The sequence below is a fragment of the Tyto alba genome, unplaced genomic scaffold (assembly GCF_018691265.1).
Source record: "Tyto alba isolate M040663 unplaced genomic scaffold, T.alba_DEE_v4.0 Super-Scaffold_48, whole genome shotgun sequence".
NCBI classification, from domain to species: Eukaryota; Metazoa; Chordata; class Aves; order Strigiformes; family Tytonidae; genus Tyto; species Tyto alba.
The window spans coordinates 3,950,123-3,967,427 of record NW_024881324.1 but is presented as its reverse complement, the minus strand read 5'-3'; the positions used below and the strand labels follow the sequence as shown (position 1 = coordinate 3,967,427).

The following is a 17,305-nucleotide window of genomic DNA, read 5'->3' as shown; positions in this document are numbered from 1 at the left end:
GAAGGGGTCAAGCCTTAGTTCCCAGAAGAGTTTTGACAACCAAGCTCAGGCAAGTTGTACTATTTTTCTACAGTTAAAGAAATACTTCTTTATCTAACATCTGCAGGGTTCAGGAAGACAATTCAAAACATTATGAAATGACAAGTCTGCTCAGGGATAAGGAGAACTTTGGCTCAGGATATGATTGGGAGAGTCTGTCAGCAAGCTGTTACAAAAGCACACAAAATTTCTCTCTTCAGAGCAGTCAGTACTTAATAGCCCACTCTTTAAATGCTCTGCTACAAAATACCCTCTTAAACCAGATGGTAAAAAGAAGTGGTGATCACTATTTAAGTAATTCTGCAGGAATGGCAGTTTCCTGTCTTATTCCACAAGAAGTAGTTCTCATGAGGTCCTCATCAGGGAACAAACAGTGGACTACAGCAGTTCATTATCTTGCAGAGCTTACGTTATATGTATATTATAACTGAATACTTATGAACACTGGGAAGGGTTAACTGCTGACTGATACTTTAGTTTTCTGATAATAAAGAAGAATGAACCTCCATGAGGATGAAATAACTTTCCAAGCCCCCATTTTTTCTGGATTTATATGTAGAGAGCAGGTTATACCAGCATTAAACAATGATGAGGCTATGTGAGACATTTTTCTCTGAACTGTCATATCACATCACTTGTTAAGGTGTCTGTGGTGTAAAAACTAATTGTTTCAACATGGAAAATAATCTTGTGGACATACATGGATTAGAGCTTTCAAATCTGAGCTTCCGGGTTCTCTTAGCTGTAGTAGAAATCTTAAATTGTTAGCCACACAACTTTTCTGAGTGTTTCTAAACAGAAATAAAGTTGTTGTCTTGCAGAAGACATTTGTTCCACAAGTTTGTAGAGAAACAGAGTGCTTTCAGGAATAATGTTAGGAATACACCATTTTACTCTTCATAAAGATAAATAACAATTAGTTAGCATATGTATTGCTTAAGGTGTAGCAGAAAGTACATCTCTGGGGATTTTTTTTAAACCAAATTAAAGCCTATAGCATAATAGTAGGGGTGAGCAAAACAACATTAAAAAAAAAAAAAAAAGAAGATCTTATTTGCTTAAAAATGGAATGAGGGTAGATGGGAGTTATTGTGATATGTGGAATAAATGATATTATTTATTCTGCTATTTTGAAATAGGGTTAAAGTTAATGTGCTTAATCAAAATATCTGTTGCTCACATAGAATTGTTTTCACTGAGTCTCTTAATTTTATCTCTATTATTATTACTTCACACAGTAAAATTTTACTATGCCTTATTTGTGATCAAGATCCAGTGTATTTCTCAGAAATTAAATAAATAAATACATGCTACAGTAATGTGCTTGATTCAGAGCCTTTATAGTCATAGCTTGTTTTACATGTTTTGAGGACTGATATCTCTGAAGAAATCCTGCATTGCAACACAGCGTATTTACATATAATACGTGTAAAATCATATATCGTGCTCCATGATGAATGTTACATATTAGGTACAAAAGCTCAGAACAACTTGTTCAGTTAAAGATAGCATTGTAGAACTTCACTGCAAATGTTCTGACATGAGAAAATTTTTATCAGATCCCTAGCAACCCCATATTCGTATTTTTGGCATATAATACCATATTTATACATACATATACACAAGACACATTGTAAAGTATTGCATATGCTTCAAAGAATGTGTGGGTTACTTTTTAAAATACTCAAAGAACAATACTAATTCACAAATGGAAGGCCTTATATGCAGCCAATTCCAAAATAAAATCTGGAGCTTCTGAAAGTCTTCAGTGAAACTGTGTTTTAAAGGTACTAACAGACTTTTCTTCCCCTTTCCTGCAGAAGAAACACAAGGACATGTAATTCCAAAATATAAAAGTTAGAATGCTTTCTTAAAGTTAGATCTAGACCGAACCTTCAATAAATTCACATTATTTTTTTAAAAAAGGTGGAAAGCAACCAGTCCAGATGAATTACTGATTCCAATGCACACGTGCCTTGCTTTGGAGCACTGGTGGAGTGACCTATGTAATATTGCCACCTGCTGGCAAAGAAAATGGAATAAGTAACTCTTCAAAAGTTTTTCCTCCTTAAATTTCTCGGTAGATCCACACACAGAAAAGGAAGTAAACCAGGCTACTAGTATGTAAAGCAATTTTGGGTTATGTCATTGCAAGCCATTCAAGAAAGAGGTACCCATATTTGTATTAGGGACTTTGTATTTAGGATCTGTATTAGGGACTTATGTATTTAGGATCTGTATTAGGGACTGAGAGGTTTTTTGGCTGATCAGTTGCCTATCATTTTATAGAGAACTGTCTAGAGATACAGTTATTCTGTTATCTTGCATTTGCTGCCATCAGCTTCGTGATCATCAGCTCATGATACAAAAGAACAGCTCTTGGTAATTGCAGAAAAAGCCTCAGAAACTCTGATTTCTGTGAAGGAAGCCCTTAACAGAAGCCACGTATGCCACCTGTTCTGCCTTGTCCAAGTGTGAGGCCTGTTATAATTAAGCTTTGCCTTCAACTGTGAGAAGGCTGTGGGCATTAGCTAGTTCTAGATCCAGAAGGAACATCAGAAACCTCTCTATCAGCTGGTCAACTCATCCCATATGTTCTCACAGTGGATCTGCTTGATGCGGCCCTGGGACTGATGCCCAAAGAGCTTACAGGGATTACCTTATCATCATCCTCACACGTCATGACATTGGAGAAAGGGATCTCTGCTTTGAACATCTTACGGCAGTGCATGAGCTGAACAAGCAGGTAGCAGACTGTCTTAAACTTCATTCTTTTGGCAGGCTTAATGTCTGAGAGAATCAGTCCAGGAAATATCTGTTGGTCAGAAAAATAACATTTATAACTGTATCATTATGTTCCCATGTAGACATACATACCTGCAGACATTTACACCATTTAGCGGTCAGAACAAAGCACTATTCTAATCAAGAAGCAATACATTCTGATAAACAACATATATTTGCAGATTAACATTATTTCATCTTTTTTTAACCTGAGATACAAAGAATCTATTGAAAGGACAATATTTAAACACATACTTAACATTTTGGGAACTATTTTCTATATAGAAAAGTAGACTATAAAAAAGCGTATTAATGACAAACTCATAAAAGAGGCAATATTTGTATTTCTTTAACCTTAAAATAAATTCTGGAAAAATAGAGGAAAAAATAAGGAGAAAATTAGCATTTTTATTAATTGGTGTTAAAAATATTATTTCAGTCATCTTATTTCCTCATTTTGTTACTTCAGCCACTGGTAAGCCCGTTAAAATTAGAAAAGGATAGCTTTTGTTTTAAAGATACACTTATGCACATGCCCTAAAAGGAGACTGTGAGGCACTGAGGTTATATATTACATCTTATTTCTTCAAAGCAAGAAGTGTTATACCCCAGAGAAATATTCTCAAAGGGTTGGGTATAATCTTTTCCTTTTACCGTGGAGCTCCCAGTTCAGCAAGGACAAATATTTCCTTGGTTAACTCTTAAGCATGTATTTAACTCTTGCTGACTTTTGTAAACCCCTGGCATGTGTTCAGATGCTTTCACAGATCAGAACAAGAGTGATCCTTTATTCTACCCTCAGTATTTATACCAATTTCACTCATGCTTCTGGCATGTGTAATATGTAAAGCAGCATTCATGGTTAATGTGGAAGGACCCCATGCCACCACAGTAGGGGGATTTAAGCTTGTGAAATTATTCTTTTCTGGAACAGCAAAATAAAGAAACACAGAGGATTTGCTCCTTCACGTTCCTAGGTACAGAAGACAGAGCAAATCACACTCCAAAAACTTTATGCAAATATTCTAAAACAAACAAATGGCACCGAGGATTTGCTGTCCAGTCTTCACAATGCTATGATTTAATAGAGCATTTTACATCATTACAGGAATGATCAAGGAATGAAGGAGGAAGTAAACTGGATGCATTCATTTAATACATGTTTTCATGGATACCTACACATTTAGAAGGATAGGGAAAATGACACTGCTTATATTCTAAATGGCATCTCAGGTATGGGTTTGCTATGCTGTTTAATGCATACAGCTATGCATTTTCATTTTCTGGAGAAGCAAGGGTATATTCTATTGATCTACCAATACTCTGCTCAGTCAGTTACACAGCAGAAACAGAAAACACAGAACAACAGAAACACAAAAATGACTTGTGTATCAACAGTTGCACATTTTTTTTATTTGCAGATGGCTATGTCAGAAACATCTGACATGTCTGAACGTGGAATGGTGCCTAGGTATGCAAATGTGCTTTACTGTACACTGCAAGGCTGACTGAAGCCAGCTAGCATCGCTGGCACTGTACTGCATAGTCATCAACTGGAATCTAAAAGGACACTTGTGTATCATCTAGTGTGCAGTCACCTGAGTTTAACAAAAGTCTCCATGAGGAGATTCCCAATATGAACCCTTTCTTTCGAGGGCTTTCTGGCAGAAGACTTACCAGTGTATTGTAATGACTGCATAGAAGATACTGTACAAATGATATTCATATACAAATCATCCTTTAGGTATTCCTAAGGACACCAAGTAGATAGTTGTTAGGATTGAGTATGGCAGATATGATCAGCTTTTGAGCTACCATTCCGAACAGCTAAAACATATTTTTTGGACAGGTCCTCCACTTACAAATTTTCCTAATGTAGCCATAATTCCTCTAGAAGTACTACATATTTTACTCGGTCTCCCTACCAACCTTTTTGATATAACAAAAATGAGCAACTTTCTTGACACTCCCTTCAGTTTTGCATTTTGCTTCAGTTTTTTTAAGACACGGAGATAAAAAGGGAATACGCAGAAGTTTACAGGTGGACCATATCTTGAGAGAGCACTAGCTCTTTCTTTGCTTAAACCTTTCACTGTGGACTTTCCATTAACTAGGTTAACAACTTTGGGTTTAGGTCTCCATTAGATTGGCTGGAAAAGATGCTCTTAAATAAGTACCGAGAACTACAGAGGCTGCCTGGAAGCCTTCATTATGGAAATGCCACTGTAAAGGTACAAGAGTGGCAGAGAATAGGTAGACCATCTTATTATCAAAAAGATTCAAGAAGGCATGATTGAGAAAGGTGAGGGCATGACTATATCCTCCTGCAAGGATTTGAAGTCCTGTGAAAAGAGAAGAATTTAGACATTCCTTGATGCACATTTCATATAACAGACGTGTTTCTGAGAACAACCTGCAACTTGAAAACTTGGAATGGACAGAGTTTACCTCAGGCAGTGTGGCCCTGCCACCAACATGGCTTTTCCTCAAACATATATTTTCATGCAGTCTCCCGACTGTATGTTCAAAGAAGTAAGTAGAATATTTTTAGCTCATACTGACTGCTCTTTTCATTTATAAATCTTATCATCAGATAATATATCAATAGTATGCACTCCTTGTATGTTGGAAATACAGGGGAGTTTTCCAGCTGTCCTGGAGTCAAAGAGAAGATTTTTAACTCAGGTCACTGAAAAAAATGGATTAGTGTGTCTACTTCTGGAATCCCCAGAAGGAGACAAACTGGAGTGAGTTCAGCAAAGGTTCACCAAAACAATTAGGGTTCTAAAGCATGTGACATGAGAAGAACCTGAGGGAATTCAGTTCAATGATCTGGGAAGGCTAAGGAGGGATCTAATTGCTGTCTTCAGCCACCTAAGTAGTAGTTAGAGAGAAGAGAGAGCCAGACTCATCCCCAAAATGCCCAGAAAAAGCACAAGGGGCAATAATCTTAGTCTGTACCAAGGGAAATTCCTATTTGATACAAAGAACAGAAGTTTTAACTGTGAAGATGATCATGCACTGGGGCAGGCTGACCAGAGAGGTTGCCTAATCTCCAGCCAGGGAAACACTCAGCGCTCACTTAGACGAGCTGCCCTGGGCAACCTACACTTTCAAAAGCAGATCTAACTGTGAAGCTGGCCCTGCTTTGAGCAGGGAGGTCGACCACACGACCTCCAAAGGGTCCTTCCAAATTCAGTGAGTAGGTAATGCTATGAAAACATGTGGAACACATACAGCTACTGCTCTTCATGGTTGGCCGAGAACTTAACCACTCAAAGGACATTGCAATACACACAAGTTGGGCACACTGGCAGTTCTCAGATGATGTATAATTTTTTTTCTTTTTCTTTTCTTTTTTAATCCAGTGGTTGTAGGACATATAGATTCTGCACTGGAACTGAGGATTTTCCATTCTACTATTAGATATACACAATATCAAAAATACAAACAAAGGAATTCTCTCACACTTTCATCTCATAAATCATGTCCCTTTTTTATTATTACTTTTACAGCAGAAAAACACTTCTGACACAGTGAATTTCTGAGTGGAATATTTAAGTAATCTCACCTTGTGATTTAAGCCTCTGATAAAGGCAAGAAATGCAGTACAGTCTGTTAAAACAGACTCAAATCCTCCCCCCCAAAAAACAAAAAAAAATCCAAAAACCACAACCCCAATGTCTGTCACTCTGCCTTTTCTCTGAACTTGCTCCAGGCCAGAATCTAAGGCAAACTGGACTGCAGCATTCTCATTCCAGCTCATTTTACTTTCACACTTCTTTTTGACCCTCAGGATCATGTCCTATTCTGTTCACTGTTAATTTGCTTCATAATTTTAGGAAAGGTTGGTTGTTTGCTGCAACACAGCTGGCAAATAAGGTTAAGAGCTGGGATTTTCTAACAGAGCACTCTGAAAGCAGCCAGACTATCTGCAGCTTTGTGAGTGTCTTTAAGTATGCAGAAAACAAACATGTGCTGGTTAAAATTCTGAGAAAACACCCCAGTGTTTGAATCTCATGTATTACATGAGATCCATGTAAGGGATTCACTGGTGCTTATCTGGGATTCTCAGAAACAGCAGCAGACTGTTGTTCCCCTGACTATATTCAACTGCAGTGCTTATAATGGCATGTGAAAAGAAATACTAATGACATTCAAAACACATTTACAGAATCCATAAATGCTGTAGCACTATGTCTGTCCGTGCTTTCTATCTTCAGACAGGCAGGACCGTGTCTCATGGTAGTAGTGTTTGTTCCATTACTATCTGCAAGCCATTTTGTCCTGAGGTAGATGAGCAAATCTTATTTGGCTTGTTTCTTCTTACAGTTAAAACCATCAGACATTTGTTTTTCCATCATTTTCTACTGCCCTTATGATACATTTTGCTTATCACGAGGCAGCTGTCCATAAGGAAAGTATATTAGTGATTTTTACCAGTAAATAATACAGCTTCTGTAAGACAAACTCTCAGCATTCAGAATGGCATGGCCACTTTCTCAACACAGATGTAGAAAAAGCTTTTAGCAGCTGTGAAGACTAAAACAATCTCTAGGAGATCAGAAAGAGATAAAATCTTATACCAATGCCCTATGTTTCTCCCTTCTATAGATTCCACATTTCTGGAGGAAGAAAAAGAAGAGAGGAGAATGAATTTAGAGCACCTAACTAATTCCACAATCGCTGACAGCCCAAACTGCAGGCCATCACATTAATGATGGTGCACTAGCAGCTTCAAGGCAATTGTAGAAACAATCCTGACATTGTAGAGCAACATGCTCTGCAATACAGGCATCATTCCTGTCTGTGCTGGGTGGCAACATAAGCGGTTTACTTCTGGTGTTGGGGTGCGTGTATATTCCAACAACTTGTGCAATGCAGTGTCTCAGGCACAGAGCAGCCCCTCTTCAGATACAAGCTAGAGCTACCGTCAAGGGCCTGTGTGTCTGTCTATTAAATTATATCTGCTAAGGTATATCTGGGATGTTAGCACTTGAAATGCCCAAGTTATGCATTCAGATCTCTAGTTAAGGTCATCGGTAGGAGCTGTCAGCTATTGAGAGCAAAGACCACCTTGGACTCTCCTAGTCATTGTGTGATGGATGCACTCCACCCTCTTAGCCAGAATAACAGTAGTTTGGTAGAGGCTTCAGAGGAGTTAAAGGCCTGAGACGTAGCCAGGCCAAGAACTCCTCTAGGAAACCCATAAAGGGACAGAGTGACCCAGTGAACATCGATGCATATGAGCTTGGATCACCAATCATATGATTAACACATGAAAAATGGGTGTTCTTTCCAAGACTCATTTATCAAGAAACAAAGGAAGTTGTGGGTACAAGGAGTCTCTTTCCCCCATTCCCATAGTATGCAAACTGACTACAAGCCAACTTCCCTACCCCATCCATAAATATGACAGCCTAAGGGAGACTTCTCTGAGCTCTCCCTGTTAGGCAGCATGGCTGCATGGTGGTGACCTCCCCTTGAGATAAAATGCTTCTCAAGGTTGCTTGTCGAGGCACAGAGACCTTTACCAATGACAGATCATTGCATGAACCCAATTTGAGTTCTCCCTGACGTGCAACTGGCCTGCACACCAGGAGACTCTCCCCTTGAGCTGGGACGCCTCTCAAGATTTGAGAACTCGTACCTGAGACTAAGAGGTCCTTCCTTACCCAAGGTGGAGAGACCCCTTATTTACAACAGAACCTTGGTAAGTGACTGATAGCATACAGAATTAATACTAATGAAATCTGTGTAGCTAATTCTGTTAGACATAAACCATTGACCAAGTCTGAGATTGGACCTGGTCACACCTAAGCTCCACCAAGGATCAAGGGGGTCCACTCTGAACCTCGTGGCTCAACGAGAGGGTCTTCCTTACCCTTTTGCGTCTCTTGTCTCTGTGTAAATCATTCTAGCTCGATTCTAACTTGATGTTCCTTTGTACGTTTCTTCCATGCAGTAAGTAATAGACTGAACTTTGTCATCAAACTTTGTTAAGTTGCACTTTTACAACATATTAAAATCACTTTTGCTAATACCTTTGGCAGTGATTCTTTAAGTGTTCTAAATCACTCACCCGTGATACATGGAAGCAGTTGTAGCTACAGGTAGTCATCCATTTGAAAGCAGAAATCATCAGTGTGTGCCCAGCTATGGACTCAGATGCCTAACCTGGGGCATTTCAAATTAGAACAGTTTTCTCAAACACATTTTTGCTTGATACGTGCTAGCAAAGGAGAGAGTTTGTCTGAGTAGTTGAAAGAGTTTTCACATGCCCTGTTGTGTTGGGTCTGGGTGTGTGGCGGGTTTTTTGGTAGCAAGGGGAGGGGCTACAGAAGTGCCCCCTGTGATAAGTTTCTCAAAGCTCCCCCAGCTCAATGTTGGATCCACCTCTGGCCGGCGCCAAGCCAATTAGTCATGGTGGCTGCATCTCTGTGGTAACATATTTAAGAAGGGGAACCTGGGAGGAGGAGATGTGAAGGAGATAGCTACGCAAACACTGAGTTCAGTTGAAAAAGTAAGAGGAGGAAGAGGAGGAGGTTCGCTGGAGCAGAGACTCCCCTGCAGCCCATGGTGAGAGGGCAGGCTGTGCCCTGCACCCAGGGAGGTCACTGGTGGAGCAGATGCCGACCTGCAGCCCATGGGGGACCCCAGGCTGGAGCAGGGGTCTGTGCCTGGAGAAGGCCAGGACTGTGAGGTCAGCCTGTACTGGAGCAGTTCAGAGCTGGGAGGACTTCAGCCTGTGGACGGGACTCACACTGGAGCAGTTTGGGAATAGCCCATGGGAAGGACTCAAGTCAGAAAAATTTCATGTAGGACTGTCTCCCATGAGAGGGACCCCACGCTGGAGCAGGGGAGGAGTATGAGGAGTTCTCCCAGTGAGGAGGAAAGAGTGGCAGAAACAGTGGGTGACAAACTGACCACAGTCCCATCCCCTGTCCCCCCTACACAGATTGGGCAGTGAAGGTAGAGAAATCGAGATCAAAGCTGAGTCCAGGAGGAAGGGAGGGGTGATGGGAAGGTATTTTTAAGATGTGGTTCTATTTCTCACTGTCCTACTCTGTTTGATTGGTAAATGAAGTGGTGATGGTGGTGGTGTTCAAATTAAATTGATGGGTTTTTTTCTTCCCCAATGAAGTCTGTCTTTTGCCTGTGACCATAATTGGTGAGTCATCCCTCCCTGTCCTTGTTTCGATCCTTGAGAATTTTGCTTTATTTTCTCCTCCTCATCCCTAAGGGGGAAGGGGTGAGCAAGCAGTTGTCTGGTGCTCAGTTCCCCTCTGGGTTTAAACTGTGACATATGCATTAACTGTAAAGCTCTCTTCTGTTACTACTTAGAATTTAGGAGTCAGAGCTCTAGCACTCCATAAATGCTGGTAAGCATATGGTCACTTAAGTAAAAATGTCCTCAGAATGAATTAGTCCAGAAAACTGACAATTTACAATGACCATAAAAAGTTTAGTGAGACAAAGTGGACTAGGTATTTTTAGAAAATTCAGATGCAAAAAAATGCTAAGGAGCTGCCAGCCGTATGGATGGATTTATTGGGCCATAAGTGCCCTGTGGAAAACACAAATTCTACACATTTGGTGAAAAAAGGAAAATCTGAAAACAGTGTGGCATGTTCATATAGACCTAACCAGAGTGATTAAATCAAATTAGCTTTGCAGAGAATGAAATTTCCTACAAATACAGACAGAACTTCAATTTGAATGGAAATCATAAATTAAAAATAATTAAATGCAGTAATTTTAGAGCTATTGTTTCACTCAGTTTACTATTTTCTTTCTGTAGCCTTCTTTTTATTTTTTTATTGTTCACATAATGATGCCAAGATAACATCTTTTAATCAGGTCAGACAAAATCCAACAAACTGTTATCAAACATTCTAGTAATACATGGATTATATACAAGAAATTGCTTCACTTCAAAACGTTAGATGAAAGTATTATTAAGACATGATAGAAAGCATCCCAAGAGTGTATATGAGCAGTTATACTTGTGAAACACGCTAGTTGCTAACAGGTAAAAGTGATTCACCAATAAAGTCAAGGCAAGCACATGTAGTTACGATGTATTTCATCTATGCAAAGCAAAAAAGCCATCACAAGTCTATGTTGTTTTCTCTGTGCGATATTGCATAAAGTTAATTCCACACTGGAGAAAAAAAAATCAAATCAGCCACAGGAAAGACATCAGCAGACAAAACCTGTTGGTTGTTGGTGGAAAGATATGAAGCCTAGTAATTTATTTTAATGTAGAAGGCAGTTCACCTGCTTTGTGCAACAAAGCTATGCTGATTAACAGTAAAGGAGGATGTTGTACTCCAAGTCAAAAATCCTTTCTTTTCAAGCAGCAGAGTAATAGAAAATTTGTTTATTTTCCTGTTACTCTTTGGTGACAGGACTGCAATGCAGGAAATTTGAAATCACATCTGTTTATGCTAGATGAAGCAACAGCATATGAAAGTGATGTGACAGCCTTTGCCGCTTTTCTTGCAGCTGTTGTCATGCAAGTAAGAACGAATCTCAGGTTGCTGAATTTCTGCCTATTTGATCATGAGTCAAAGAAATTAACTGATCAACGTTTTGAGCTGTTAAACCCATCTGCAGTTCACAATAAATTAAGCACAGGTGTGTAGTGTAGATAATTGCTCTAGATATTTCTGACAGTTGCAAGAGTTTTTAGATTTAAAATACTATCTGCCAAAGGATGCTCCTGAGCTGTGTTTGCTTATTAGCGAGGATTCTTGAACCTTCAAGCCTTCAACTGAGTTTTCCTGAAATTGTACGACTGACAAAAGTGCTCTCCTCTTCCTCAACCTTTGCTTTAACTGTTTTTTTTTTTTTTTGTTTGTTTTCTTTTTTTTTTTTTTTTGTGTGTTTTTTTTTTGTTGTTGTTGTTTTTTTTTTTTTTTTTTTCAAATAGATTGCTGGTATTTTGGTTTGGCTATAATTATTTTTTGGACAAAAATAAAATTGAAATTTTAGCTGCCTGTGTTGAAATGTTTAAGGCATGATTCAACACAGCAAACCAGGCAGGAGACAGAACACCATACCTCTAACCAGCACCAATTCCTTCCATCTGGATAACTAAACAAAGATTCAGAATAAAAATATTAGACCCTTTCACCTGGGATTTTCAGGATGGTCATAGCATTACTCACAGACTTCAGGTAATAGAGCAGAGCTGTCCAAGCTACCAAAAGGATTTTCTGAGACTGATTGGCAAGGCTTTGTATGTACATGGTAAGGTAGGAAAAAGAAATGTCAGCCCTTTCAGAGAAATAGCTAGTTTCCAAAGGGTGAACAGATGTGGCACTCACGTCCGTGGACTTTTCATGAACGCCCATCACTGTGTGTTTTTCAAACAGTAGATGCAGATACCATGTGATTTACATCGCCACAAATAAAAGATAACTAGTACCTTTGAATAAACAGTTGGTTGGTAAATAACTCACTAGCACATTAGTAGAAATTTTGCAGATGGTGATTATCAACCTACTAGAAGCATCATTATTGATTATATTTGAGGAATGCTGTAAAGTCCATGAGACACATGAATATATAGGAATAATTTATAAGTTGTATCTATAGTGTTTCCCTATGATTTTTTTTTTTTTATTTTATTTTTATGACTGCTGTTCCTGGATACAGCTTTCTTGTTTCCTGCTAATGGTCTACAGCATTATTTGGTTTTGCCTTATCTCTCGAGCTGGCAGAGTTACTCAGTGAAGCAGGTTCCCTTATGCTGACAATGAGTTACAGTGATGGCAGGCCCACTTCTGTAAATACAAAAACTAACACATTCTGAGAAATCTTTCCCCTCACAAAAACTTGATCGCTTCTGACCACCGTTTTGCTATCTGAAAAGTACTTTAGGAATTTTGCTTAATTGTCTGTGCTGGGCTGTTTTCTCAGCTGGTGAAATTAATGAGCCTTTTCAAAACTAGAGAGGTGCCATCAGAGAGTGAATTGCTGCACCAAATACAAAGAAGTAAGCCTAAGCACAAAAGCACCCGCTATCACTGAGGTTGTGGTCAAACCTGAGGAGGTGTTCTACTGCAGGAGAATCATACTTTCTAGAGCACCTGCAGAAGTGGACAGTCCAGCTAAGCTCATGACCTCTACTGGGCTTCTGGAAGCCAGCTGTGCCAGCTGTAAAACTGAGGCAAAGATACTTTCGCTAACATCAGTGCTGACAGTGAAAGAACAAGGAATTCTAATGAAAGCCAGATCTGCTCCATTAGAAAAATTTAAATTACATTTTAAGCATACAGTTTGAAAGTTGTAACAGGATTAGTCAGGTAGATAACTGAGTAATAGTTAATGGAAAAAGTTATTTAGCTGGGTCTAAGCAGAGTTATAAAGTTCTTCTCAGGGGCTCTGAGATTAACAGATCTGGCCTGATTTTTTTTTTTTTTTTCCTGAAATAATATCCACATACAGTAATATATATACAATACTTCAGAAAGCTAGAACATTTTGAAACTAAGAGAATGCCCATGTCTCTAAAACACAGAGTATGGATCTTGTGAATATTTAATATATTAAAAAGAGATCTGCTTTTCTAACTGGATCAGACCTGTTTTAAAAGTCCAAGACATTCATGTGTGGGGTCAGACTTGTCGCTACTTACATTAATCAAACTTCTCAAACCTTGTCTCAGTGCAATATTTTAGTCACATCACTGTAAGTTTTAGTACCAATATAAAATATTATGAATAAATAAATAATTAAACTTTACTTAAAGGATATGTGCTGGAATTTTCAAAATTAGAAACCCTCAGGGCATTATAGTATTTTGTATTATATTTTAAAAGCATATTTGCATAAGTTTTTAACAATGATGGCCAGTAAATAAATTTAATTTAACTAAAAAAATTTCTGTATGACTTTGGAAATCAGATGAATTATTTAAATATGTTTAGAAGTTGAATTTTATGTAGTCAAACATGCATAATTATTTTTTATTATTATATTATTATTGTTATCATTATAGTTAATAATTATTATTAAAATATTATAATAAAATATTATTATAATATTATATATAATAACAACAACAATACTAATAATAATAATAATAGACTAATATAATCTCTACCAAAACCTCCCCCCTGTAAGAAAACAAAAAGAAAAGTATTCTCTTAGTGGCCACTTAGAAGTGCTCTCACATATATTAGCCTATGCACCAAACTAGCAATTAGGTCAGATCACAGAATTGTGGCTGATACAATAAAAGATTAAAAAAATTTGGAATATTTTACAGTTTGTTCACATTTATAATGTCACTGGTACGTGAATGAGTAATCTTATACTGTTATTCTTGATTTGGACAGTATTTGTGATGAAAGATTTTCCTGTTAGACCAAATAGGGAAGAATATGGAGTATGTGTCTTCTAAATAAATAAATAAATAAATAGATTTAAAACCCCAAGTGGGCCCATTTACCTTTCAAATTCAACAGATTCTTGGCCGTCTGTTGCTCATAACATTGATTTTCATTCCTCTTGTCATTATACCTGCTAAGGTCAGTTCATATTAATGTCAGAGATCATGCACAGAGAATAAAAAATGTGTCTGTATTTCAGCTACTGAGGCTCTGGAGGAAGGAATACGATATGAAACCAGCAGATACCTGAATTCACTTAAAGAAACTCCATCTTTTCTGTGCTTCATGGGTAGCCTTCTGTTTCTATGTTTCCAGAAGAATTAATGACTGAATCAGGGCAGAATGGGACAGTGGGTGTTTATTTTGAAGGTAAATATACTATTATGTGTCTTGTGGTCCAAGGATCAGTATGCACGTATACCATGACTGGGGATGTCTGTGATGTACTGTGACAAGGAGCAACATGACATGCTGATTGATCTGTGAGCCCAGTGGAGAAGCCAGACAATACCAGTAAAACATTTCACAAAGTGTTCATTTCTGTCAGTTTAGCTGACACGCCACTGATGTGTGTTGGAGAGCTAATATCATTAGCCAAACTATACTGAGGCATCTGTACATCAGCATCTTGCTCACTGGAAAAGGGGAAACATAGCCCTCATTTTAAAAAAGGAAATAAAGAGGACCTGGAGAACTACAAGCCAGTCAGTCCCACCTCTGTGCCTGGCAAGATCATGGCGTGGATCCTCCTGGAAACTACGATAGGGCACATGGAAAATAAGCAGGTGATTGGTGACAGCCAACATGGCTTCACTAAGGTTAAACTGTGCCTGACAAATCTGGTGGCCTTCTACAGCGGGGTTACAGCGTTGATAGATAGGGGAAGAGGTTCACCCACGTAAACCTCACGAAGATCAACAAGGCCAAGGGCAAGGTCCTGCACATGGGTCAGGGCAACCCCAAGCACAAATCCAGGCTGGGCCATGAGTGGATTGAGAGCAGCCCTGCAGAGAAGGACCTGGGGGTGCCGGTGGATGGAAAATTGACCGTGACCCAGCAATGTGTGCTCACAGCCCAGAACCCACCCGTGCCCTGGGCTGCAGCCAGAGCAGGGGGGGCAGCAGGGCCAGGGAGGGGATTCTCCCCCTCTGCTCCGCTCTGGGGAGACCCCCCTGCAGTGCTGGGGCCAGCTCGGGGGCCCCCAACAGCAGAAGGACCCGGAGCTGCTCGAGCGGGGCCAGAGGAGGCCACGGAGATGCTGGGGGGGCTGGAGCAGCTCCCCTGGGGGGCCGGGCTGAGAGAGTTGGGGGGGGTCAGCCTGGAGAAGAGAAGGCTCCGGGGAGCCCTTCGAGCGGCCCCCCAGGGCTTAAAGGGGGGGATGGGAAAGGTGGGGGGGGGGACTCTGGATCAGGGGGTGAGGGTAGGATGAGGAGGAACAGTTTTAAACTGACAGAGGGCAGATTTAGGTGAGATCTAAGGCAGAAATCCTTCCCTGTGCGGGGGGTGAGGCGCTGGCCCAGGGTGCCCAGAGCAGCTGTGGCTGCCCCCTCCCTGGAAGGGTTCAAGGCCAGGTTGGACGGGGCTTTGACCAACCTGGTCTAGTGGAAGGTGTCCCCGCTCACTGCAGGGGGGTTGTAACTTGTGGTTTGAACCTGGCCAGCAGCCAAACACCATGCAACCGCTTGTTCAACCTCCCCCAACGCGGGGAATGCGGGGAGGGAATTGGAGGGGTAAAGGGAAACTCATAGACTGAGATAAAAAATTATTTAGAATGGTAATAAGATAGAAGAAACAAGCAAACAAACAAAAATGTACAAATGTGTAATGCACAATGTGATTGATCACCACCCACCGACTGATACACAGTCCGTTCCCCGGTAGTGATCCCAAAATACCAAGATCCCACAATTGCAATTCCAGAAGAGAGAGAACCCCCTCATTCCTGGTTGACCCTCCTTTATATACAGAGCATGGCATTACATGATATGGAATATTTCACTGCCCAGTTTGGGTCCGGTGCTCTGGCCGTGCTCCCTCCCAGCTCCTTGCGCACCAACGCATGGGCAGGATACGGGGAGGTGGAGAGTCCTTGACCTCTTAGCAATAACTGAAAATATCAGTGTATTGTCAGCATTCTTCTCATCCCAAACCCCATACTGAATCCAAAGCACAGCACTATTGTAGCTACTAAGAAGAAAAATTAACTCTATACCTGCCAAGACCAGGACAAACTAGATGATCTTTAAGGTCTATTCCAACCCAAAACACTCTATGATTCTATGATCTGCTACTTCCACAGACCCATCAGTGCCACCCATGGGTAAGATGGCATTTGGTTTATGTAGCTGATAAACCCATCAGTCATTTCTCAGCAATCACCAGTGGTTTCTCAGCAGTCTTGCAAAGACAAATAAATGTGTTCACACAGTAGTAAGCTCTTATCCTTGCACATTAAACATGTGCTGACCTGTTTTACTTTAATATCTGAATGTCAAGCTTCTCTTCCTCAATCACTGGTTTATGCAGTGGAGATGACACTGCACAGTTTTCATATGTAATAGCCATATTTATCCCCTTTTTCCTCCACTTGTCTCTGTGGACCAACCTATCAACAATTTCCTGAAATTCAGCTATTTCTCTTCTCAATATGAAATGAAACCTGATACATAATAACATAGGAAATGAAATTATACATAATGTTGTAGGAATGAAAACAGCAGAAAACCAAGACAAATCTAGCAGCAATAAGCAATGCATCTACCTTAATTAAACCCTCCCTTACGTTTTCTTCTTTATTGGGATTGATTTATTTAGGAACTAATTCTGGTTTCAAAAAATCCACCAAAAAATCTCTCACTGACTGCCAAAGCAGAATCTAGCCCACTAGTTTTCTATCTGTTCTCTTTCATACTACCTAAAAATGAATCTAGTCATATATACCAGCAGAAGAACAAAACATGAGATTGCATGATGTTCACAGTGGATGAAAGCACTCCATCTCTCTAATAACAACATGCTTTAGAGGAAGTACATAAAAAAAACACCCTTGCAGCAGCTTTTCTGGGCTAAAATAACAGGAG

General features: G+C 39.8%; 1 protein-coding gene across 5 annotated transcripts in view; it reads right to left on the bottom strand.

Annotated features, from left to right (window-relative positions):
• ADCY1 (adenylate cyclase 1) overlaps nt 1-17,305 on the bottom strand; it is a 169,239-nt gene that overhangs the window by 41,136 nt on the left and 110,798 nt on the right. For all 5 annotated transcript variants that reach the window (XR_006166890.1, XM_042806792.1, XM_042806793.1 and 2 more), the window contains exon 8: nt 2,699-2,854. Coding sequence is in view for 4 of the 5 variants with exons in the window: in XM_042806792.1 (XP_042662726.1) it covers nt 2,699-2,854 (156 nt within the window). In the remaining variant the exon portion in view is untranslated. The remainder of the gene's footprint in view (nt 1-2,698; nt 2,855-17,305) is intronic.